We start from the raw sequence: 24,798 nt of genomic DNA on the forward strand, positions 1-24,798 counted from the left end.
ATTTACCGTAGGCTTGGTAACACAATATATTCTTGTAAGATGTGGCCTTTCATTTTGAAATTATTTCTAAATTTCTGAGGGGCTTGATGAGAAATTATTCTTCATTGCTCTGCATATTGTTGGAAATATAATTGAGGCACTGAAAAAAAAATGCAAAAGAAGATTTACAAGGATTGTATGACTGAAATAATGTTTTAAGCCATTTTCCTTTGAATCGAAGCCTGAAAAGCTTTGGTGAGGTGGATGTTTTTTTTCTGTTTGACATAGGGGAATCCTAAACGAGGGATCATGAATGTATGATGATTATTAATAAATCTTGTAAATTGAAGGTAAATACGGGGTAGTCAGAATGTGTAGTAAATGCAGTGCATAGTCAGGATGTAATTTAAGGGGAAACTATATAGGTTTTTATTCCAATGTCTTCCTTTATTGCAATATTGAAGGTGGTCTGTTGTAGACAAGAAATACTGGCATAGTATTAATGTAGAGCTGTAAAGTCTTCTTGGAAATGTGAAAATATGTCCATTCCTCTAGTATCCTGCTTGGTGTATAATGCTTCCCAATTGTTTCACAAAATGCCTTAGTAATTTTTCCTTCAGTGTTGCCTAGCAGATCATTCCAAGCAGTTGCCTTTATGCAATACGTCTTGTTTGTTCAATTTTGTGTGTCTGCCTCTGCACACAGTGCTATATTAGGAAGAGTTGGCTTTAACCCCAATTCAGAGATTTGAGGAGTTTGATCCACGATCATTTCAGTGCAATATGAAGGGCACATTGAACAGTCGAAGAAGGCAAGATGCTAAACCATAGCTGTGGTCTCTCAAATGGATCTAAAAGATTGTTTGTCATTATTCAAATTTTTTTTCTGATGCTTTGCACAACTTTTAATTCTCAACTAACCACCATAAAAATAGAGACAGTGCTAACTTATCCCAATTATTCATCAGAAATTCTTTTGCGATGCTTATCATCCAAAATTTGTGGTAATGTAACAGTCTGTCAGCTGTAGAATGCTTCAAGGAATCAAAGGTCATGAAAGATTCCACATTAATGTACATTTATTGTTTACTTTAAGAAATCACCAGAAACTATAAAATTCATATTTCGGTGTGAAAAATATACATCTTCTAGATGCGCTGGAACGCATCCTCAGTGATGTGGCCTGGGATCGTCGGGTGTTTCGGGTCTCACAACATCAGACACCCTCGCCCAGACGACCTAGCCGTGGTTGATCAGGCCCCGACTTGCGTCCCAGCAGCAACCGTCCACGGATCAACCTTCTTAATAACTACTCTGCAGGGGTTGGGAGATTCTAGTGCGTGGAGGGACTGGGCTTTGTGGGGTGAGTCCTGACCAGGCTCCTCCTGCGTCTCACCAGGTTCAAGGCTTGTGCGCTACACCTCTTTCTCCTTCTCCGAGCATTTCATTCTCACCTGATGGATTTTTGGTTCATTAGGCCTTTCCGTAACTTTATTGGGTGACTTTCTCACGAAAGACACAGACTGGGGTGCTAACCCAGCCTTTCCCAGGTGCCGTCTTTCCGTGCCTTCAACTGTCTCTCCAGTAGTCATCAAACTATTCTTGGTTGTCACCCACTCTATTCCTAGGTGCCACTGGCTGAGCCAGATGTATGTTAAAATAAAACTAGGAGTTAGTTTTAGAAGAAATGGAAATGAGATGGGGGTAGAAGGTATAACTAGAAAAGATATAAAACCATTTAATAACATTTAGAATGATATTTTGTGACGTGAAATCTGACATAAATCAGTTAAATAATCTGGATACACGAGTAACAAAAATGATGACCATGAACGTAGTACAGCTCAGCACAGGAATAGGCCTTGCGACCCCATGATTGTCTGGGTTGAACACAGTGCCAAGTTAAACTAATCTTTTCTGCCTGCATGTGATCTGCTGTATCAGAAACATGGAAACATAGAAAATAGGTGCAGGAGTAGGCCATTCGGCCCTTCGATAGAGATAGACACAAATTGCTGGAGTAACTCAACGGGACAGGCAGCAACTCTGGTGAGAAGAAATGGGTGACGTTTCGGGCTTCAGTCTCTCTCTGCTGAGTTACTCCAGCATTTTGTGTCTACCTTTGATTTAAACCAGCATCTACAGTACTTTCCTGCATGCCGGTGTATCAGACTTGCATCAAAGCATGTGAGGCTCGTTGAGCTGCAGGCACTAAGACTTGGAATTGAATACACCATCAATACACTCTACTCACAAATATTTGAGTATCTTTGTCTGTATTGGGCAAACACTCCAACAGACCACCCATAATCATACACTGTGTCAGTTTTGTCAAAGACCAGACCTCTCCCTTGTATTTCTCAGGGACATCCTGTTTTATTCATTGGTCAGGCCCATAAAGTTGGCTTGGCTGTAATACGTAGTCAAGAGGAGGTTCTCAATATTTAACAGTGCGCCATAAATTTTCATGTCACATAAAGGTAAGGAACCCATCTGATTACCCTATCCTTCATTGGCGGATGACTCAAACTTAGACAAATTCCTGGTAGTAGCGAGGGCATAGTGTGTACTCTGAGTAGGGGCCCAACCAAGTATGACTAGCTGAGTCTCCTTGACAGACATAAGTTTCAGATCGGGTGGTCATAGAGTCATACAGCATGGCAACTGGCCCTTTGGCCCAGCTTGCTCATGCCAACCAAGATGTCCCATGTACACTAGTCCCTTCTGCCCGTGTTTTGGTCCTATCCCTCTAAACCTTTCCTATCCATGTACCTGTCCAAATGTCTTTTAAATGTTGTTATGGTATCTGCCTCAACTCCCTTCTCTGGCAGCTCATTCCATATACCCACCACCCTCTGCAAGGGGAATAAAAAATGTCCCTCAGTATCCTAATAAATCTTTCCCCTCTCACTGTAAACCTATTTCCTGGTTCTTGATTCCCCTAATCTGGGTAGAAGTCTCTGGGCATCTACTGTATCTATTCCCTTCATGATCTTATACACCTCTATAAAATCACTGCTCAATCTCCTATGCTCCAAGGAGTACAGTCCTAACCTGCTCAAGCCCTTCCAACAACTCAGGCACTAAACCGCAGGCAATATATATGTAAATCTTTGCAGTTTACCACCATCTTTCCTATAGCAGGGGAACCAAAACTGAACACAACACAGTACTCCAACTGTGGCCTCAACAGCTCCTTGTACAGCTGTAACATAGCATCCCAACTTCTACACTCGATACCCTGACTGATGAAGGTCAATTTGACCACCCGGTGGTGAATGAATGAATATGAGAGGGAAACCAATGTTCTTACTGAGCTACCTGTGCTGTATATCCCTGTCTATGACAGCTTTGGTTGAGACAAAGGACACTTGTTTTTCCACAGTATAGGCTCATAACGGATATCATTGCTTAAAACTGAACATCCTTAAAGTGATGTCATCCTCAGGAAAACAGTATCAATTGCATTTTCTAGGATCAAGATTTAGACTGTCTCGTCGCTGTCTAGCCTGTCCATTACTATTAAGCCAGAGATCCCTCCCTGACTCAATGGGTGGAACAACATTAGAAAGAATAGCAAATAACAAAACCATAAAAACCCTGTGAAGCTAGATTGCATAACTATATAATGTATGCAAAACAGCAGAAGTAAAATGCTACAGACAGAACAAGACAATCCTATAAGCATGGAGCTGGTTCAACGGTTGTGGTTCTGCTACATTAGTCATGAATGGTTGTGAGTATTTAAGCAGCTAATAGCATGAGGAGGCTCCATGAGCATCGCCCTTTCTCGACAATAATAGAGCCAACGTGAGTGCAGCAACGTGACAAGTGGATTATATTTTTCATCTTCCTCCTGTGGTGCTTTTCTTTTCAGATACCAATTTGATTCAGTCCATATAGTTTCAAAAATGGTTGTGTCCATTGGATGCAGCTAAAGCTTTAGATTCAATGAACCACTTTAAATTTGTTCTGGTTCAGAACTGACAGTGTTTGCATTTGTCTATAATTTAACTATTCCATTGGAGCAAAACACTGGAAAACTGCTAGGGCAAGTCTTCCATTGCACTGGAATTTAGAAGGATGAGATGGGATCTTATAGAAACATATAAAATTATTAAGGGATTAGACACGCTAGATGCAGGAAACATGTCCCAGATGTTGGGGGAGTCCAGAACCAGGGGCCACAATTTAAGAATAAGGGGTTGGCCATTTAGAACTGAGATGAGGTAAAACTTTTTCACACAGAGAGTTGTGGAATTCTCTGCCTCAGAAGGCAGGCTGATTCACTGGATGCATTCAAAAGAGAGTTAGATAGAACTCTTATTGGCTAGTGGAATCAAGGGTATGAGGAGAAGGCAGGAACAGGGTACTGATTGTGGATGATCAGCCATGATCACATTGAATGGCATTACAGGCTCAAAGGGCTGATTGGCCTACTCCTGCACCTATTGTCTGTGAATCCATGTATCCGTGAGGTGGTTGCTGCAGAAAGTCCAGATCTCAAAATTGTATTGGAGACCAAGGATAACTACTGCCTGGTAGATCATGAATTCTCTGTTGAGTTCAGCATCTTCAAAAGCTCTTTCCTTTAATCGCTGAAAGGCTGTGCTAACACATAGAGTGCAATTGTCAATTTTGTTAACATTGTCTGCCTTTGCAGTAAGGTGGCTGGGAAGTATGATATATGATATATCTTTATTTCGAACGATTATAAAAAATAAAAAAAAAGAAGAAAAGAAAAGATGAAAATGAATAAATAAAAGGAAAGTTATATATATACATAAATACATACACACATACATACATATACATGTACATATATACATACATATACACATATACACACATACACATATACATAACATATATGTACATACATAAATTAAAAAATCAAAAGCCAATTTCAACATAATACACATTAGACTCGTTCGAAAAGGAATAGGAAGAAGCCTATGCTTGTCAAGTCCTACCCCCATTCTTCACCATTAACAAATGCAAAATTCAATAAAATAAACTAAACAGACAATTCAAATAAAACTACTCCAATCAAGCTATTAAGAAAAAAAGAACAAAAGTGTCCGTGTTTCCCAGGGTCTCACTGTGACTTTGATTAAGACACAGACAAAATAATGTTAGGGTCCTTACTGATGTTTATGCCGAGCAGCTGCGTAACAGGACTGATCTTGTGGCTGTTTTTGGGGAGTAAACTGAAAAGTCAAGGTCATTAACCTGGTGAAAGAGGCACACTTGTCTTCCAGTGTAATGAGATGTCTACATGGGAATGCTGCTGACTATGTGCTAAGGTGTTCACTGAAGCTTAGTACAGCAGTGCAAAAGTTTAGTTTATTGTCACGTGTAACGAGGTACAGTGAAAAGCGTTTGTTGCGTGCTAAGCAGTCAGCGGAAAAATAATACATGATGACAATCGAGTGTACAGATACAGGATAAGGGAATAACGTTTAATGCAAGATAAAGCCAGTTGAGTCCAATCAACGGTAGTCCGAGGGTCTCCGATGAGGTAGATAATAGTTCAGGACTGCTCTGTAAAGCATTTTATCAGGATGCATGACAGCTTGGTTTAGACACAGCTCCATCTAAGACTGCAAGAAATTGCACTGATTTGTGGGCATAGCCCAGACCATCACACAAACCGACCTCCCTACCCTGAAGGTAGACAAAAGTGCTGGAGAAACTCAGCGGGTGAGACAGCATCTACGGAGGGAAGGAAATAGGCAACGTTTTGGGCCGAAACCCTTCTTCAGATTGATGGGGGGGAAGAAGAAAGGAAGAGGTGGAGCTAGTGGGCTGAGGGAGAGCTGAGAAGGGACGGAGAAAGTAAGGACTACCTGAAATTAGAGAAGCCAATGTTCATACCGCTGGGGTGCAAACTGCCCAAGCGAAATATGAGGTGCTGCTCCTCCAATTTACGGTGGTCCTCACTCTGGCCATGGAGGAAGCCCAGGACAGAAAGGTCGGATTCGGAATGGGAGGGGGAGTTGAAGTGCTGAGCCACCGGGAGATCAGGTTGGTTATTGCAAACCGAGCGGAGGTGTTCGGCGAAGCGATCGCCAAGCCTACGCTTGGTCTCACTGATGTAGAGCAGCTGACATCTAGAGCAGCGGATGCAATAGATGAGGTTGGAGGAGGTGCAGGTGAACCTCTGCCGCACCTGGAAAGACTGCTTGGGTCCTTAAATGGAGTCGAGGGGGGAGGTAAAGCGACAAGTGTAGCATTTCCTGCAGTTGCAAGGGAATGTTCCCGGAGAGGGGGTGGTTCGGGTGGGAAGGGACGAATTGACCAGGGAGCTACGGAGGGTGTGGTCTCTGTGGAAAGCAGACAGGGGAGGAGATGGGAAGATGTGGCAAGTGGTGGGGTCACGTTGGAGGTGCGAAAATGACGGAGGATTATTTGTTGTATTGACTCCATTTATACGTCACACTGCCTCGGCAAGGCCAGTAGCATAATCAAGGACGAGTCACACCCTGGCCACTCCCTCTTCTCCCTTTTCCCATCAGGCAAAAGTTATAGAAGTGTGAAAATGCACACCACCAGATTCAGGGACAGTTTCTTTCCATCTGTTATCAAGCAACTGAATCATCCGACCACAATCAGAGATTGTGCTGAACTACTATCTACCTCTTTGGTGACCCTCGGACTACCCTTGATTGGACTTTGCTGGCTTTACCTTGCACTAAACATTATTCCCTTTTCTTGTATCTCTACACTGTAATGGGTCAATTGTAATCATGTATTGTCGAGAGTCTTTCATTGTCGTGTGCCCCAGATAGAACAATCAAATTCTTACTTGCTGCAGCACAACAGAATATGCAAACATTGTATAATATGACAAATGAGAGAGAGAAAAAAAAGCTCAGTGTGTATATATACACATACTCATAGCATACCTATATACACATGTACACATACTCAAAACAAACTAAACTGTGCAACAATAATAATAATAATAGTCTATTGTGGTTTAGAGCCTATATGAGAATGTAATGTTTATTAGCCTGATGGCTGCAGGGAAGAAGCTGTTCCTGAACCTGGACAGTACGGTTTTCAGGTTCCTGTACATTTTTCCCGATGGTAGTGGTGAAATGAGTGTGAGGCCAGGATGGTGTGGGTCTCTGATGATGGCTGCCTTTTTGACGCAGCGACTCCGATAAATCCCTTCGATGGTGGGGAGGTCAGAGCCGGTGATTGACTGGGCAGTGTTCACAACTTTTTGCAGTCTTTTCCGCTCCTGGACGTTCAAGTTGCCGAACCAGACTATGATGCAACTACTCAATATGCTCTCTACTGTGCACCTGTAGAAGTTCAAGAGAATCCTCTTTGGCATATCAAATCTCCGTAATCTTCTCAGGAAGTAGAGGCGCTGATGTGCTTTCCTTATAATTGCATCAGTGTGCTGGGTCCAGGAAAGATCTTCGGAAATCTGCACGCCCAGGAATTTGAAGTTTTGACTCTCTCCACCATCATCCCATTGATATAAATAGAATTGTGGGTCCTCATCCTTCCTCTTCCAAAGTCCACAATCAGTTCCTTGGTTTTACTGATATTGAGAGCCAGGTTGTTGTGCTGGCACCATTTGTTCAATCGGTCGATCTCACTTCTATACTCTGATTCCTCGCCATCTGTAATTCGTCCCACAACGATGGTGTCATTGGCGAATTTGACGATGAAGCTTGCACTATGTCCGGCTACACAGTCATGAATATAGAGTGAGTAGAGCAGGGGCTGAGCAAGCAGCCTTGAGGTGCTCCCGATTGTTAATGAGGGTGAAGTATTTCTGCCAATTCGAACAGACTGTGGACAGTGGATGAGGAAGTCGAGGATCCAATTGCAGAGGGATGCGCAGAGACCCAGTTCCGTGAGCTTGCTAACCAGCTAGGAGGGGATGATGGTATTGAACGCCGAGCTGTAGTTAATAAGCAACAGCCTGGCGTAAGTGTTTTTATTGTCCAAGTGGTCCAGTGCGGAGTGGAGAGCCAGTGAGACCGCATCCTCCATTGACCTGTTGTGAAGGTAGGCAAACTGTAGTGGGTCGAGGCTCTTGTTGAGGTAGGAATTGATATGCGCCATAACCAACCTCTCAAAGCACTTCATCACCACGGACGTTAGTGCCACTGGTCAATAGTCGATGAGGCACATCACCTTACTCTTCTTGGGCACCGATATTATTGATGCCCTCTTAAAGCAGGTGGGAACCTCAGACCTCGGTAGCGAGAGGTTGAAAATGTCAGCAAAAACTTCAGCCGGTTGGTCTGCACAAGTTTTGAAAACTGTCTGTTTGCTGACTGGTCAGCACGCAACAAAAGCTTTTCACTGTACCTCGGTACACGTGACAATAAACTAAACTGAAACTCTTTTTTTAAATGGGTCAGTTGCCTGATAACTGGCCCAGAATCTAGAGGTGTGCGTTTTCAATTTTGGGGAAGGGCTGCAATCTATGGTCCTTCTGTCACAAGTCATTGAAAAACTAAGTGCGGTGTTGAAGCATCTCAAACACTTGATGTTAGTTTTGTCCCAGGAGGCCACGTTGATGACAGTGGTGCTCTGTACACAGAATATACGAACCCGACCAATCTATAAATTGATGACGCTATCAATGTTTATACAGACAGAAGAGTTGAATTTAAAAGGCAACTGTCCTGAACATTGAAGCAGCATTTAAACTTACTATAATCATTATCTATAGTCATATTAAGCACAGACAAAAATGATTGTGATTGTGGAAGGCTAATTATCCCATCCTTGGAATGTTGCAATACGAATTCCTATACAAATCTGAACGACAAGGGTCTGCAAATGATAATAGATTACGCGAGTGGGCAAAGAATGACAGACGGAATCTAGGGTGACGGAGGAACTGAAGGAAATTCACATAAGACAGGAAATGGTGTTGGGTAGACTGATGGGACTGAAGGCAGATAAATCCGCAGGGCCTGATGGTCTGCGTCCCAGGGTACCTATGGAAGTGGCTCTAGAAATTGTAGATGCATTGGTGGTCATTTTCCAATGTGCTATAGATTCAAGATCAGTTCCTGTGAATTGGAGGGTAGCTAATGTTATCCCACTTTTTAAGAAAGGCAGGAGAGAGAAAACGTAATTATAGACCAGTTAGCCTGACATCGGTGGTGGGGAAGTTGCTGGAGTCAATTGTAAAAGATGAAATAGTGGCACATTTGGATAGCAGTAGCAGGATCGGTCCGAATCAGCATGGATTTACGAAGGAAAAATCATGCTTGACTAATCTTCTGGAATTTTTTGAGGATGTAACTAGGAAAGTGGACAAGGGAAGCCAGTGGATGTAGTGTACCTGGACTTTCAGAAATCATTTGATAAGGCCCGATATAGGAGATTAGTGAGCAAAATTAGAGCACATGGTATTGGGGGAAGGGTGTTGACATGGATAGAAAATTGGTTGGCAGACAGGAAACAAAGAGTAGGGATTAACGGGTCCCTTTCAGAATGGCAGGCAGTGACTAGTGGGATACCGCAAGGCTCGGTGCTGGGACACAATATACATTAATGATTTAGATGAAGGGATTAAAAGTAACATTAGCAAATTTGCAGATGTCACAAAGCTGGGTGGCAGTGTGAACTGTGAAGAGGATGCTATGAGGATGCAGGGTGACTTGGACAGGTTGGGTGAGTGGGCAGATGCATGGCAGATGCAGTGTAATGTGGATAATGTGCAGATGCATGTGGATAAATGTGAGGTTATCCACTTTGGTGGCAAAAACAGGAAGGCAGATTATTATCTAAATGGAGTAGTTACGAAAAGAGGAAGTACAATGGGATCTGGGGGGGTCCTTATTCATCAGTCAATGAAAGTAAGCATGCAGGTACAGTAGGCAGTGAAGAATGCAAATGGCATGTTGGCCTTCATGACAAGAGGAGTTGAGTGTAGGAGCAAATAGGTCCTCTGCAGTTGTACAGGGCCCTAGTGAGACCACACCTGCAGTATTGTGTGCAGTTTTGGTCACCCATGTGAGGAAGGACATTCTTGCTATTGAGGGAGTGCAGCGTAGGTTCACCAGGTTAAATTCCAGGGATGGCGGGACTGTCATATGTTGATAGAATGGAGCGGCTGGGCTTGTATACTCTGGAATTTAGCAGGATGAGAGGGAACCTTATTGAAACATATTAGTTTATTAAGGGTTTGGACACGCTAGAGGCAGGAAATATGTTCCCGATGTTGGGGGAATCCAGAACCAGGGGCCACAGTTTAAGAATGAGGAGTAAGCCATTTAGAACGGATATGAGGAAAATCTTTTTCACACAGGGAGTTGTGAGTCTGTGGAATTCTCTGCCTCAGAGGGTGGTGGAGGCTGGTTTTCTGGATGCTTTCAAGAGAGAGCTAGACAGAGCACTTAAAGATAGCGGAGTCAAGGGATATGGGGAGAACGCAGAAACGGGGTGCTGATTGTGGATGATCAGCCATGATCACATTGAGTGGCGGTGCTGGCTCGAGGGGCCGAATGGCCTACCCATGCACTTATTGTCTATTGGAATATAATGTGATGAAAATGTGAAGTTACTCACTTTGGTAGGAACAATAAAAATATTGGTTTAAGTGGAGAGTCTATTGAATGTTCTTGTAGAAAGATGGGGACGTCCGTGTTTACATTGCAAAGTTAATATTTGGACATGTGTAGTTGAGAAGGAGGAGATTATTTTGTTATTTTTTATTTTATCAGGAAGACTGCATGCTTGGCGAGACCAGTGACTTTTGCTTTTGCTACCTTTTTTAAAGATATGGTGAGTCATCTTCTTGAATAAGTGAGTTCGGTATTCTGACTGCGCATGCCCAGGTCACAGGTCAGTGGGCTGGAGTTGGCGCTTCTTCTCTGCGCTGGCTATGGGCATGTGGGCAGCTTATCCGGGCTGCTGTTCTGTCGGTACGGGGTCGCCCTGGACGTCTCCGGCCACCCCCCGGGCGGGGACGGGGACAGTCTGCTGGTGGTTCGGCAGCGCTTGTGGCGCAAGGGACTTGTGTTCGATCCTACATGCTGATGAGGCGCAGGACTGTGTGCCGAGAATGTCTCTCCGCCGGCCCAGTCTCCCCTTGTCTCCCACTCACATCTGCCCCCTCTCGCTGTTCCACCCGTCTCTCCCGCTACCTGGCACCTCCGTTCCTCAGAATAAATATTTTTTTACACATAAATCATGAATAAAGATACAAATTTATACACCGTTTAAGCAGCCAGCGCTTTGTTCACTTTTTCTTTCTAGCGACTAACCTTTGACAAACCCCATGATTCCTTGCGTTTTTCAGAATACCGAACTCGCTTATTGCTGCAGTCCTTTCAGTGTAGCTACATTTCCAGGATTTAAGACCAAGGAATGTGAAGAAACAATAATGTATTTCCAGGTCAAGGCAGCATGGGTCAAGGATGAAAGTCCGAGGGTGGTAGAGTTTGCCTGTGCCTTTTACTCCTCCCACTTTTGGAAAAGGGGCTTGTGACCTCGCATTCTGGCCACACTCAACTTCTGCTCTTTCTACGGTGAGCTTGTTCATTCTGACGAACATCATTTTTATATCTTAACCTTTGCCGCTTCTACTTCTCTGTACTGGAAATGTCAGTTAGAGTTAGTAACTTGGGTGAGTAACTAATAATCTTGTAGATGCCACACACTGTTGCTACAGTGGGAGAAGGGATGGAAGGTGGAGCTCCCCATAGAGCGGTGGAGTTGTGACTGAGTGTATTCAAAGCTGAGATCAACAGACATTTGACCTCCTGGAGAATTGAACAATGAGAAATAGGTAGGAAAATGGAACTGCGGCTTAATCTTAATGAATTCCGATTCTTGCTCCAGTTGTGATGAGGTGGTTAAACAGTTTGTTCCATTAACAAGGTACACTGTAGCGACTTCCCAAGACTTTGACAGCAGTTCCCTAGCTGGTGACCTTTGGTGAGGGCAGAGTCACCACCTGCCATTTGCCCTGTAGGTCATTTGCATGTTACTGGAAAATATGTTTTTCTGGGTTAAATTCCCAGAAGCCTCTGCCAAACTAGCTTGGTTGTACTTTAAATAAATAGTCCACAGTAGTTCAAAAGGTGGCTCAGCATCATCTTCCTGCGGGCAAATGGGGATGAGCATGAAATACTAATCTTTCCTGTGACCATACAACAACATCTACCTCGCCAAATCAATAACTCAAAAGTCTGGAAAAGCTCAACGGGGTCTGACCTGCCGAGTGTCACCAACAATTTGAATGTTTATTTAAGATTCCACCATCTGTTGCTTTAAAAAATTATATCTTGCAAATTAATTTCAAGATGTTGCTGCCGTAGCAAAGTTAATGAGGGTAAATTTCAAGCAGCAATATCTTGGAGTTTAGCCATAAAATGTATTCTCAGGAAATACAGAAGGATTAATACGTTGTTTAAGTGTACTTTAACCTGTGTTGTAACGTTTTCAATTGATAACAAAAAACCATAGCATCAAGTAAGTATACTGATCATTGTAGAGCTATGCAACATGCAAACAGGCCGCTCGGTTCAATTCATCCATGCCGACCAAGTTACCTAATGCCCATGTCCCACTTAGGAAAACTTAACGGAAACCTCTGGAGACTTTGCGCCCCACCCAAGGTTTCCGTGCGGTTCGCGGAGGTTTTTGTCAGTCTTCCTACCTGCTTCCACTACCTGCAACCTCCGGGAACCGCACGGAAACCTTGGGTGGGGCGCAAAGTCTCCAGAGGTTTCCGTTCAGGTTTCCTCAGTGGGACAGGGGCATAACTGAGCTAATCCCACATCTTCGGCTGGCCCATATCCCTCCCATCCTTGCCTATCCTTGTACCTCTCCAAGTTTTTAAATATATATAATTGTGCCTGGCGCTACCAATTCCTCTGGAAGTACATTCCATAAACACACCACAGCCTCTGTGGAAAAGGTTGTTTGTTGGGTGCCTTAAATCTTTACCTTAAACCTATGCCCTCTAGTTGCAGACTCCCCTTCCTGGGGAAAAGACTATGGCTGTTCACCCAATCCATACCCCACATGATTTTATGTACCTCTATAAGATTATCTTTCAACTTCCTTTTCTTCAGGGAAAATAATTCCCACTCAACAAAGTCTATCCTTGTAACTCAAACCTACCAAATTTGCTAATGTTATTTTGAATCCCTTCATCCAAATCATTGATGTATATTGTAAATAGCTGAGGTCCCAGCACCAAGCCTTGGGGTACCCCACTAGCCACTGCCTTCCATTCTGAAAGGGACCCGTTAATACCTACTCTTTGTTTCCTGTCTGCCAACCACTACTCTATCCATGTCAGCACTTTACCCCCAATACCATGTGCCCTAATTTTGCCCACTATTCTCCTATGTGGGACCTTATCAAATGCTTTCTGAAAGTCCAGTTACATTACATCCACTGGCTCTCCCTTGTCCATTTTCCTAGTTACATCTTCAAAAAATTCCAGAAGATTAGTCAAGCATGATTTCCCCTTCGTAAATCCATGCTGACTCGGACCGATCCTGTTACTGCTATCCAAATGTTCGGCTATCTCATCTTTTATAATTGACGCCAGCATCTTCCCCACCACCGATGTCAGGCTAACTGGTCTATAATTCCCTGATTTCTCTTTGGTTATGAATAGACCCAGTAATATCATTGCAAATTGTTTGTTTTTTTCACCCTTTCCAGTTTAATGATATCCTTCCTACAAAAGGGTGATCAGAACTGTACACAGTACACCAAAAATGGACTCACCAATATCTTGTACAGCTGTAAAATAGTAAGATTAAATGAGAACTTACCAGTTTGAAGTTTGATCTGTATTTTATGAGGAGTTACGATGAGGGATTACGTGAAGAAGCCCGCCAGGACGCATGCGTGTCATTCTTCAAAGCAGCGGTGTGAAATCACAGATAACTGTAATGACTAAACATAGTAAGATTAGAGAAGAGATACCAGTTGAGTATATGATCAAGGGTGGGAGCGGAGGGCACGTAATCCCTCATCGTAACTCCTCATAAAATACAGATCAAACTTCAAACTGGTAAGTTCTCGTTTAATCTTACTATTTTACTTCGGAGTCACGTGAGTGACTACGTGAAGATTTTAAAGCTCTGATTTCATGCCGTGGAAACGAGTCCATGCATCACGTCTGCCTTGATGACTAGGAGGAATTGTGTTAACATAATTTGGACATGAATTCGACATTGAAATCATAAAATTTATTAACACAAAATTATAACCCCTTTTTATGGGTTTAAATTAATTTACAAAACTTAAAATTGTTTCTGCAAACATTCCAGGTTTCATTACTGGCTTGTTGTAAAATAGTTGGAATGTTTTTTCCACTGACCATCCTGCTGCCTTGAGGATTTGGTCCATTGGTACATCCAACTGTATCGCTGCCGATGTAGCTGCAGCCCTGGTGGAATGAGATTTTAAAATATTAGTATCCACCCCAGCCTGTGTTAGCACCTGTTTCAGCCATCTTGAGATGGTCTGGACCGTCACTCTTTTGTGTGGTTGCTTGTGGCTGACCAGAAGTGCCTTCTCATTGCCTCTTATGATTTTCGTTTTCTCCATGTATAACGACAAATGTCTTACTATACAAAGACGGTCATCTGTTGGGTATGACCTAAATTGTATATTGAGGCCTGCTGATCCCTGTCTGTTCTGCTTTACTAATTCATAGATATGAAACGTAATATTTTCAGTTGAGGAAGTCATGTTGTCCAGTCTTAGTTTATGCAGTGACTGTACCCTCTGTGCCGTGACCAATGCCATTAGCATGACTGTTTTTAATGTCAGTCTGTAGGGACAGAGCTGTTGCTGGAGACCAATTCCTGAGTATCTTCAGGACAATACTTACATCCCATATTTGGGAGTACCTGGTTCTTGGGGATTAGTATTAAAAATTCCCCTCATAAGTTTTGTTACCAGTGGGTGAGTCCCAACAGAGTAACACTCTGTCCCCTGCCATAGGTAAGTCGATAGGGCACTTCTGGCGCAGTTGATGGCACTGTAACTGCGCCCCTCATCATAGTGGAGGCCTGCCAGATATTCCAGAACAGACGGGATGTTCATGTCTCTGTGGGTGATGTTGTTTTTGTGACAATGCATCTCCCACTTCCTGATATAGACCAGATACTGTTTTTTGGTTGACTGTCTTTGGGCCGCCGAGATCATGTTCACTGTTCGGTCCGTCAGTCCCAGTTGTAGTAGAGGTGTTTTTAAACTCTACAAATTAATAAGTTCAAATGGTTATGGCATGGGTGGCTATCCCTTGTTACGGGATGTAGCAATAAATCTGGTCTATGTGGGATGGTGATACATGGTTCTAATACCATGTTTAGTACCACTGGGAACCATGGTTGAGTAGGCCAATCGGGTACTACCAAAATACCAGACGCAGAGTCTTGTTGTATTTTCCTTAATACCCGACTGATGAGGCAGAAAGGAGGGAATGCGTAAATAAACAATTTCCCCCCAATGCAGCGAAAATGCATCTGTCGTCGCTGCCCCAGGTCTTGTTCCCATGAAACATAATTTGCTAACTGGTGGTTAAGTCTGGATGCGAATAGATCGATATCTGGTGTTCCATATCTTGCTGCAATATCAGCAAATACTTTTTTATTCAACATCCATTCGGTGTTTTCATTAAATTTGCGTGACCTGGTGTCTGCCACTAAATTTAGTCTTCCTGGTAGGTAAGTGGCTGATATCCAAATATCTCTCTGGATACACCATTGCCAAATTGTATTAGCCAGATTGTCACATGATGTCGATTTGTTTCCACCCATGTGGTTAATGTATGCTACCACGGTGGTATTGTCTATCTGTAGTCTAACATGCTGGTGATATGACCCAGTACAATATGACTTTAGGCCATGGAATGCACCCAACATTTCCAGGTAGTTTATGCCCAGTGTGAGTAATAATGATGCCTCCTGAGCAGTCCATCTACCGCCACAGCTGGTGATGGTATTGGTGGCTCCCCACCCAAGTGCACTGGCATCAGTTTGTAGTACCATGGAAGGGTTACTGACAATGATTAGATTGGAACAAAGCCAGATGTTATCATTTTAGTTCCATTTTAGCTTTGATTGGTAGTTTCATAGGTCTGTCAAAGTGACCTGCATTGATTTTGAGTGCTTGTATTTTTGCTCTCTGTAAGTTTTGGTAATGTAGAGGTCCAAATTGTGTGGCTGGTGGCGCTATGGTGGCGCTATGGAGTAGGAGAGACTCGCGCCAACTAGCTCCGTGAAAAAAACGAAAAAACGGGAGGAAAAGACAGATCCTACCTGCAGAAACCGGGACCGATTGTTTTGTACTAAGCCCGTGACGTCATCAGGCGCGCGACACCGGCAGTATGTCGACTCAACATACTCCCCCCCACAAGGCAAAAAACGGCAAGTCTAAAGAGGTAGGCCCAACTGGAGCCTCGGCCTCAGGTTTAACAGCATCCCGAGAAGACATCTCAAAGAAGAAGTATAAGACTGAGATGCAAGAATTAAAAGAAGAATTAAAAACATTCCTTAAGGAGGAACTTAAAAATCTCAGACAGAACTTTCAAGAGGTTAAAAAGGAGCTAGCATCTTTAAAAAAAGAAATGCAAGAACAAATTAAAGAAGAGGTCACAGAGATTGTACACGAAGTCCTTGAGGACTGGAAATTAGAAATTGAAAGAAATATGACTCAAAACGCTGAAGAAGTAAATGGAAAACTGAATAAGATGGAATCCAGATTTGAGTCTAAACTTGAACCTATTCTCCTGACATTAGACCAACACTACAAGATTGTAAAAGAACTTGAGGAACTTGCTGAGACAAGCACCGCAACTACAAAACAACTCATCACTGAGAACCAACGCCTATCAAAGTTATTGTATCAAATAACTGAAAAATGTACAGACTTGAAGGGACGACAGAGGCGTCAGAACTTAAGAATCGTGGGCATCCAGGAAGGCAGAGAGGGGACTCGTGACCCCCGTGAATTTGCTGCAGAAGTACTGAAAACAATTTTGAACCTGGATCAGGCGCCATTACTTGCCCGAGCGCACAGAGTGGGTCGCCCAAAGGTGGGCGACCGACCAAGAATAATGATAGTAAAGGTCCAATATGACCATGTATTGTATGACATGATGAGGAAAATTGGCAAAAGCAGAAATCTTGTATATGAAGGAGACAAGATTAGCGTATTCAGAGATTACCCCGTGGAAGTTGCTAAGAAAAGAGCGTTGTTCACAGAAACAAGAAGAATACTGAAGAACATAAAGAATCTGAGATATGGACTGTTATACCCCGCAACACTGAGAGTCAGTTACGAGAAGAAGGAATACTTCTTCAACAAGCACACGGAAGCATTTGAATTTGCCAAGAAAGTCGAAGACAAGATCAAAGATTGAAAAATATTCAACTCTTAACACCTACTCGGACACTGCTATCTCGCAGAGAAGATATGGAACTCTAAACTTTAAACTATTATATTTAAGAGTTGCCTAAAATTCGCAATAAGAACTGGGTATATTTCCTGCAACGGATATATAATACTAACATTCTAGTACTAACCTCTAACCTCTAACAACTATTAATAATCAAGAATATTAACTAACACTAACTAATGATAACAAGATTATTTAGATTATTTAAGAATTAATTAAAAGTATGAAATATAAGTAAAGTATGATTCAGGTATTTTATAATGAGAAATGTTTGATGGCCCTCTCTCTGATGTTTTCGTTTTTGATTATTCTTAGATAAATGTTTATATTATACAAAACTAATATTTCAATTTGAGACTACTAATTATACCATTAATGGAATATAATCAATATTTCTTTCCCCCCCACAAATTGTATGCATCGAATTGGAAACTTTCCTTTCAAGGAAAGCACGGAGCTAGTATTTTTATAAACCAAAAGCTACGGAAGTCCATAGATGCTTAGCCACATTAGGGTGGCTATCACTAACTGCACTAATTGTAGTTGTAGTTGCTTTTCTTTTTTACTTTCCACACTTTACTAACCCTATTAGCTATCACCTTTTTTATCTTATATCACATTATATTTTGTATTTGGAATGGAATTGCATATTTTATTTAAGGAGATACGTTCGGATGGAAAACAGACGTGACCTAAAATTCATCTACCTGAAGTTCAAGTATAAGGTAGGGTTGAGTGTGCTGAATCATCTGCTCTACCACTTAATCACAAGATGCAAGACATGAATATAAAAATTGGGGTTGAGGGAATTAAATTCTGTAGTTGGAATGTTAAGGGAATTAATGAACCTATCAAGAGAGGCAAAGTGTTAGCACATTTAAAATCATTGAAAACAGATATAATATTTCTCCAGGAGACACATCTTAAAAAGGAAGCACAACATAGACTGAAAGCAAAATGGATTGCTAAAGCGTACCATTCTTCATTCTCACATAAATCAAGAGGTGTTGCAATATTAATTCGTAAAGGTATACCCTTTAAACATATATCAACGATAGAAGACATTGAAGGCAGATATATTATAATAATAGGGGAGTTATACTTAAAAAAGGTGACTCTCCTCAATGTGTATGGACCAAATTTTGATAGCCCTCTGTTTTTTAAGAGAATTCTTAACAATATCCCGGAAGGTACACAACAAAACTTAATAATCGGTGGAGATTTAAATTGTACATTGGATGCTTGTTTGGATAGATCATCAACTCAAAGAAAACTAAAATCTCGATCAAGTGAATTTTTAAATTCATACATTAATACCACAAATATTAAGGACGTTTGGAGAATTGAAAATCCATCGGGCCGAGAATATTCATTTTACTCACCAGTACATAAAACTTACTCAAGGATAGACTATTTTTTAGTAGATTCAAAACTTATCCCATTCACCTATAACTCACAATATCATAACATCATAATCTCAGACCACGCCCCATTAACATTTATGATCAAAGTAAACGGAATGGCAGAGACACAGTCACAATGGAGATTTAATCCCCAAATCTTAAAAGATAAGTCATGTAATGAATATCTAGTAAAACAGATTAAAATGTTTTTTGAGGCTAACGATAGCCCTGAAATCTCTGCCTCCCTTCTTTGGGAGACATTTAAAGCATTTGTACGAGGAGCATTAATTTCTTCCCAATCATTTTTTAATAAAGAGAATAGGGCCAAACAACAGAAACTGGAAATGGAAATAAAGCAATTAGACACAGAAAATGCAGCAGCACCATCCACGATAAAACACAATAAAATTGCAGTATTGAAATATAAATTAAACAAGATTTATTCAGACCAAGTTATAAAACTTTATCAACATACAAAACAATTAAATTTTGAATTTGGTGACAAACCACAAAAACTATTAGCGCGTCAACTTCGCAAATTGGACGGGGAAAAAACAATATACAAAATTAGAACAGATAAGGGAGAAACATTAACACTGCCTAAAGATATTAATGATAGATTTCTACAATACTACCAAAAATTGTATTCATCTAAAATAACAGAACAATCAACGGGAATGGAAACATTTTTACAGAATTGTAAGTTTGCGGGTCTAGATCAGAAAGAGAGAGAATTGCTAGGGGCTGAAATTACGATAAAAGACATTGAAGAATCAATAAAGTCCTTAAAAAACGGAAAGTCGGCAGGACCCGATGGTCTAAATTCGGAATTTTATAAAAAAATTTATGATTTGCTTTCCCCACGCCTACAGACAATGTACAAATATGCTTATACTCAACAGAAACTCCCAGAAACTCTAAATGAATCAACAATCATACTTATACCAAAAACGGACAAGGATCTTGAAGACCCAGGTTCATACAGAGCTATAGCCCTCTTAAATACTGATCAGAAAATATTAACTAAGATTCTATCTAATAGATTGAGCTTAGTGATCAGTAAATTAATACATCCTGACCAAACAGGGTTTATCCCCAAACGGTATTCATTTTTTAATCTGAGAAGATTATTTAATATTATATACTCCAATAGAATCCCTAACGCAGAGCTAGCAATTATCTCGTTAGATGCTGAAAAAGCATTTGACCAGGTAGAATGGCCATATTTATTTTCGGTGATGGAAAAATTTCAACTAGGAGAGAAGTACTGTACATGGGTTAAATTGTTATATTCTAACCCAACAGCTAGAATATTAACAAACAAAATGTTATCAACTAAATTTAATCTCTCTAGAGGCTGTAGACAAGGATGCTCACTATCCCCACTATTATTTGCTCTTGCAATCGAACCCCTAGCAGAAAGCGTTAGAAACCATCCAGGAATATTTGGATACAATACTAGAGACACAAGGAATAAAATCTCCTTATATGCAGATGATATATTAATATATATTACAAAATTAGAAACTAGTATTCCAAACCTATTAAATCTAATAACTCAATTTGGTCAGTTTTCGGGATATAGAATCAATTGGAATAAAAGCGAAATCATGCCAATAACAAAATTCAATTTACATACAATACAACAATCCCCTTTTAAAATAGTTAAAGATAAATTTAAATACTTAGGAATCTATGTAACTAAGACATATACCTCTTTATTTAAACTAAATTTCCCACCCTTACTGAATAAACTACATAAGAATATTCAATACTGGAAAACACTCCCCATTTCAATGCTTGGGAGAATTAATGCTATAAAAATGATTTTTTTTACCACAACTGCTGTACCTACTTCAATTAATTCCGATATATATCCCAAAAACTTTTTTCAAAAAAGTCGACTCCATTGTTCCAAGTTTTGTCTGGGATTATACGAATCATAGAATAAGTAAAAAACATTTATGTAAATCAAAGATAAATGGAGGTCTGGCTTTGCCAAATTTCTTATTTTATTTTTGGGCAGTCCATATTAAAAACATGAATTTTTGGCTGGAAGAAATGGACCAACAACCAGATTGGCTAATGATGGAAAAGGAAGACTGTCTACCTTTTGAAATTGGACCGATCATATTTGCCCCCACAAAACTGCACAAAAAAACCTATAAAGAAAACCCCATAATACATAGTGGAATACGAATTTGGAAACAAATAAAAAAAGATTTAAAATTGAATAATATACCACTCTGCCTTCCCATTGTAAATAATCCTTTATTCAAATCATCCTTTATGGACAAAGGTTTCACACAATGGAAAAATCATGGAATCAAAAATATAGGACATCTTTATGGGAAAGGTACTTTTCTTTCATTTCAAGAGTTACAACTGAATTATGGACTGCACTCAAATAATTTCTTCAGATATCTACAAATTAGAGATTATGTTAAATCTAATACACAAGTTTACAGGAATAGGGAATCAGAAATTCTTAATGAATGTCTGAACAAGCATCCTAATACTGAAAAACTAATAGCTTATATTTATAACACCTTACTAAATAACGAGGTACCACCGACCGAACCATATAGATACAAATGGGAAAATGAAATAGGTCACCCTATCACGAAAGATATGTGGGACGAAAGTTTACAACAAATACATCAATGTTCATTAAATGCCAGACATACTTTAATACAATTCAAGGTCTTACATAGACTACACTTCTCTAAAATAAAACTAAATAGAATCTTCCCACAAATCTCTCCTATTTGTGATAAATGTCTACATTTAGAGGCTAATTTAACACATACGTTTGCAAACTGTATAAAACTTAAACATTTCTGGACAGATATTTTTGAAATAACTTCAGAAGTCATTAATACAAAACTGGACCCAGACACAAAATTAATAATACTTGGAATATCAGAACAAAGCTTAACACTCACAACAAACCAAAGAAACTTCCTCAATTACAGTATAATAACCGGAAAAAAATTAATATTAAAATTTTGGAAAGGCCCTACAACCCCCACAATTAAAATGTGGATTACGGAAATGTCGGAAACCCTATACTTAGAAAGAATTAGACTTGTCTTAATGGACAAACAAGATCTTTTCCATAAAATTTGGGCTCCATTCATTAACTATCTGAAGGGATAGATTGGCACAGCACGAGGACCCAGCTGAAACTTGAACTCAGGAACAGATGAAAAACTATACTCTATACTTTATAACCTACGAACCTATCTCCATTGATGTATTACAGGTAACCCATTCCACCTCCCTTGTTTTTCTGTTGTGTTGTTTCTTGTTTTTTTTGCTTTCATTTTTATTTGTAACTTTCTACCCTCTCTTTTTCTCGCTTTCTATAAAAAATAAAAATACTAGAAGCAGAAGTAATTGATAATGGAAAATTTTAATAATGTATGACTGATGTATATGAAAAGTTTTTTTTATTTTTACTATAATATGTAACTACATTTTATAATATGTCTACTTGTAATAAATAAATAAAAAATAAAAATAAAACAAATTGTGTGGCTGGAAAGGCAGCCACCATTTTGCCAATTACTTTTGCTACCAATCTGATGGATGGTTTGCTGATGTCAATGAGGTTATTGCAAGCCTCTATTAAATCTCTAGCCTTTCCCTTAGGCAGAGTCACCGACATGTGAACTGAGTCAATGGTGAACCCCAAATAGTCCATAGTAGTGGAAGGCGTTAGTTTAGATTTAACTGGATGGATAATAAATCCCAGTTTTTCAAATAACTGTTTTGTGGCTGTTACGGTTTGTTTGGCCAATTCCAAAGTTTTGCCCACAATGAGTATGTCATCTAAATATGCCATGACCATGTGTTTTCGTTTCCGTAGAAACGCTAGGGCTGGTTTCAAAATTTTTGTAAACAGCCTGGGGGCTGATGATAAGCCATTTGGCAATACTTTATACTGCCAGTGTTGTCCCATCCAGTTGAATTTTAAGTAACATCTGTGGTCACCTCGTATAGGCACTGAATAGTAAGCATCTTTTAAATCGATGCTGGCCATGAAGTAACCTTTGGAAATTAATTGTTTAACAGTAACAAAGGTTTCCATTTTGAAGTGAATATATTGTACAAATGTATTCAATTTTGTCAGATCTATGATGATGCGACAACCACCATCTTTTTTGTTTTTGGTAAATATATTGGACACGAATTCTAATGGTTCGTGTTGAGTTTGCTCAATTACACCTTTTACGTAAAGCCGCTCCAGTTCAGCTTGCGCTTCTGATTTTTCTTTATCAGAAAGCACGAACATTCGGTTCGGTATATGTTGAACTGGAGGGCTGTACTTGTGTATAAACTCTATTGTATATCCCTGGATACTGCTTAAGATGTAAGTATGGGTTGTTAACATGCTCCATGCATTCAGAAAAGAGTGTAATCTCCCACCAACCTCCATGCTCCCTGTATTTTGTAGGGAACCAGACCCACCTACCTCCATAGTTACCAGTGGCAGGTTTGCTTCTTTTTGTAGGTTCTTCGCTGCTGTTGTTGCGCTGGTGTCTGGATTTGTGGTTTGGTTGGCGTTGGAGGTCCGCGCATCTTACAAGAAGGCCGGCCTGGGCCATGGCCTAAAAAAGACTCGTGTTTTGAGTACCGGGTCTTCGAGCTTTCACCAGTCATTCTTGTTCTGCTGGTGGGTGCGTAGGGGTGCTAGGTGTCTTGATGTGTCCAGTACAGCCTGTTCTTGTAACTGGTTTAGAGACATATAGTCTATACTGGCAGCTAGCTTTGGCTCCAGATTTTTACCAGTCTGGTCTGGCTGTATGAAATTGGACACCATGTCCAGTAGGTTCTTTCGTTCCTGCACCCCTTGCACACTTGTCTTTCCTTCTGCGGACCCCTCTTCCAGGTCAGCCCAGAACTGACACGCATGCGTCCTGGCGGGCTTCTTCACGTAGTCACTCACGTGACTCCGAAGTAAAATGACAGCCCATCATCTGTACTCAATACCCTGACCGATAAAAGCCAGCGTGCCAGACAGTTTCATCAACACTGTGTCCACTCATGTTACCACCTTCATTGAACCAGGTACTTGTATCCTTGGGTTGTTCTGTTTTACAGCACAACCCAGGGCCCTACTATTTGCTACCCTGGTTTTCGTTGCCAAATTGCAACACCTGGCTTTAATCTAAATTAAATTTAATATATCTCTGTCATTGCTCCCTTTCTCAATTTAACCAATAATACATGATAAAAGTGCACATGCATGTGTTTTCTGAGCAGGAATATTGAAGTATATGCCTGAAGTATTAGCTAAATATTAATTAATCAAAAATTCATCTACTCCGTCCATATTCTCACAGCATGGCTACATTGATCAGTACCATAACATTTACCAGAAACAGCTAATTTACCAATAGATTGGAAACCTCATGACTGTTACTATTTGTTCTTATTGAGGCTTGTTGATAGCATTGTTGCAATCTTCCATTTGTATTGTAAGTTGCAGCTATTCTAATATAATTATTTTTTATAAGTGTAAATATTAGGCATCAATTTTTGAAATGTTTTATAGGTTCATTTCAACCATCAAATGAGCTTATGCTGAAGTTCTACAGTTATTACAAGCAAGCAACCTTGGGACCTTGCAACACCACTAGGCCGGGGTTCTGGGATCCCATTGGCAAGTACAAATGGTAATGATATTTCATTTATTGACTTAATTTACTGAATGTGTAAAATTGTCGTCATGCCATTTTGTGCACCCACTTGTCAACCTGAGCTTGATATTTCCAATATAGGACAACAATATCCAGCAAAATGCAAAATTGTATTCTGGTATAGACTTGGTACAATCCCCTTCCAATCTCTCCTTGAACAAGTGTAATGAATTAAAGGATGCCTTTAAAAAAAAACTCTGCTGGGCAGATTTTGTGTTCAGCTACCTTGGTTAGTCTTTTAAATTGGAACACACACTGAATGTATTTCCAGCTGTGACATTTGCTGCTTGTTC

At 40.5% G+C, this 24,798-nt stretch overlaps 1 protein-coding gene across 5 annotated transcripts in view; it reads left to right on the top strand.

Moving 5' to 3' along the window:
- Nucleotides 1-24,798, top strand: part of acbd5 (acyl-CoA binding domain containing 5) — a 75,872-nt gene that overhangs the window by 736 nt on the left and 50,338 nt on the right. For all 5 annotated transcript variants that reach the window (XM_033016078.1, XM_033016087.1, XM_033016080.1 and 2 more), the window contains exon 2: nucleotides 24,361-24,481. In XM_033016078.1, the coding sequence (XP_032871969.1) occupies nucleotides 24,361-24,481 (121 nt within the window). The remainder of the gene's footprint in view (nucleotides 1-24,360; nucleotides 24,482-24,798) is intronic.

Source organism: Amblyraja radiata, chromosome 2, assembly GCF_010909765.2.
Source record: "Amblyraja radiata isolate CabotCenter1 chromosome 2, sAmbRad1.1.pri, whole genome shotgun sequence".
Classification (NCBI taxonomy): Eukaryota; Metazoa; Chordata; class Chondrichthyes; order Rajiformes; family Rajidae; genus Amblyraja; species Amblyraja radiata.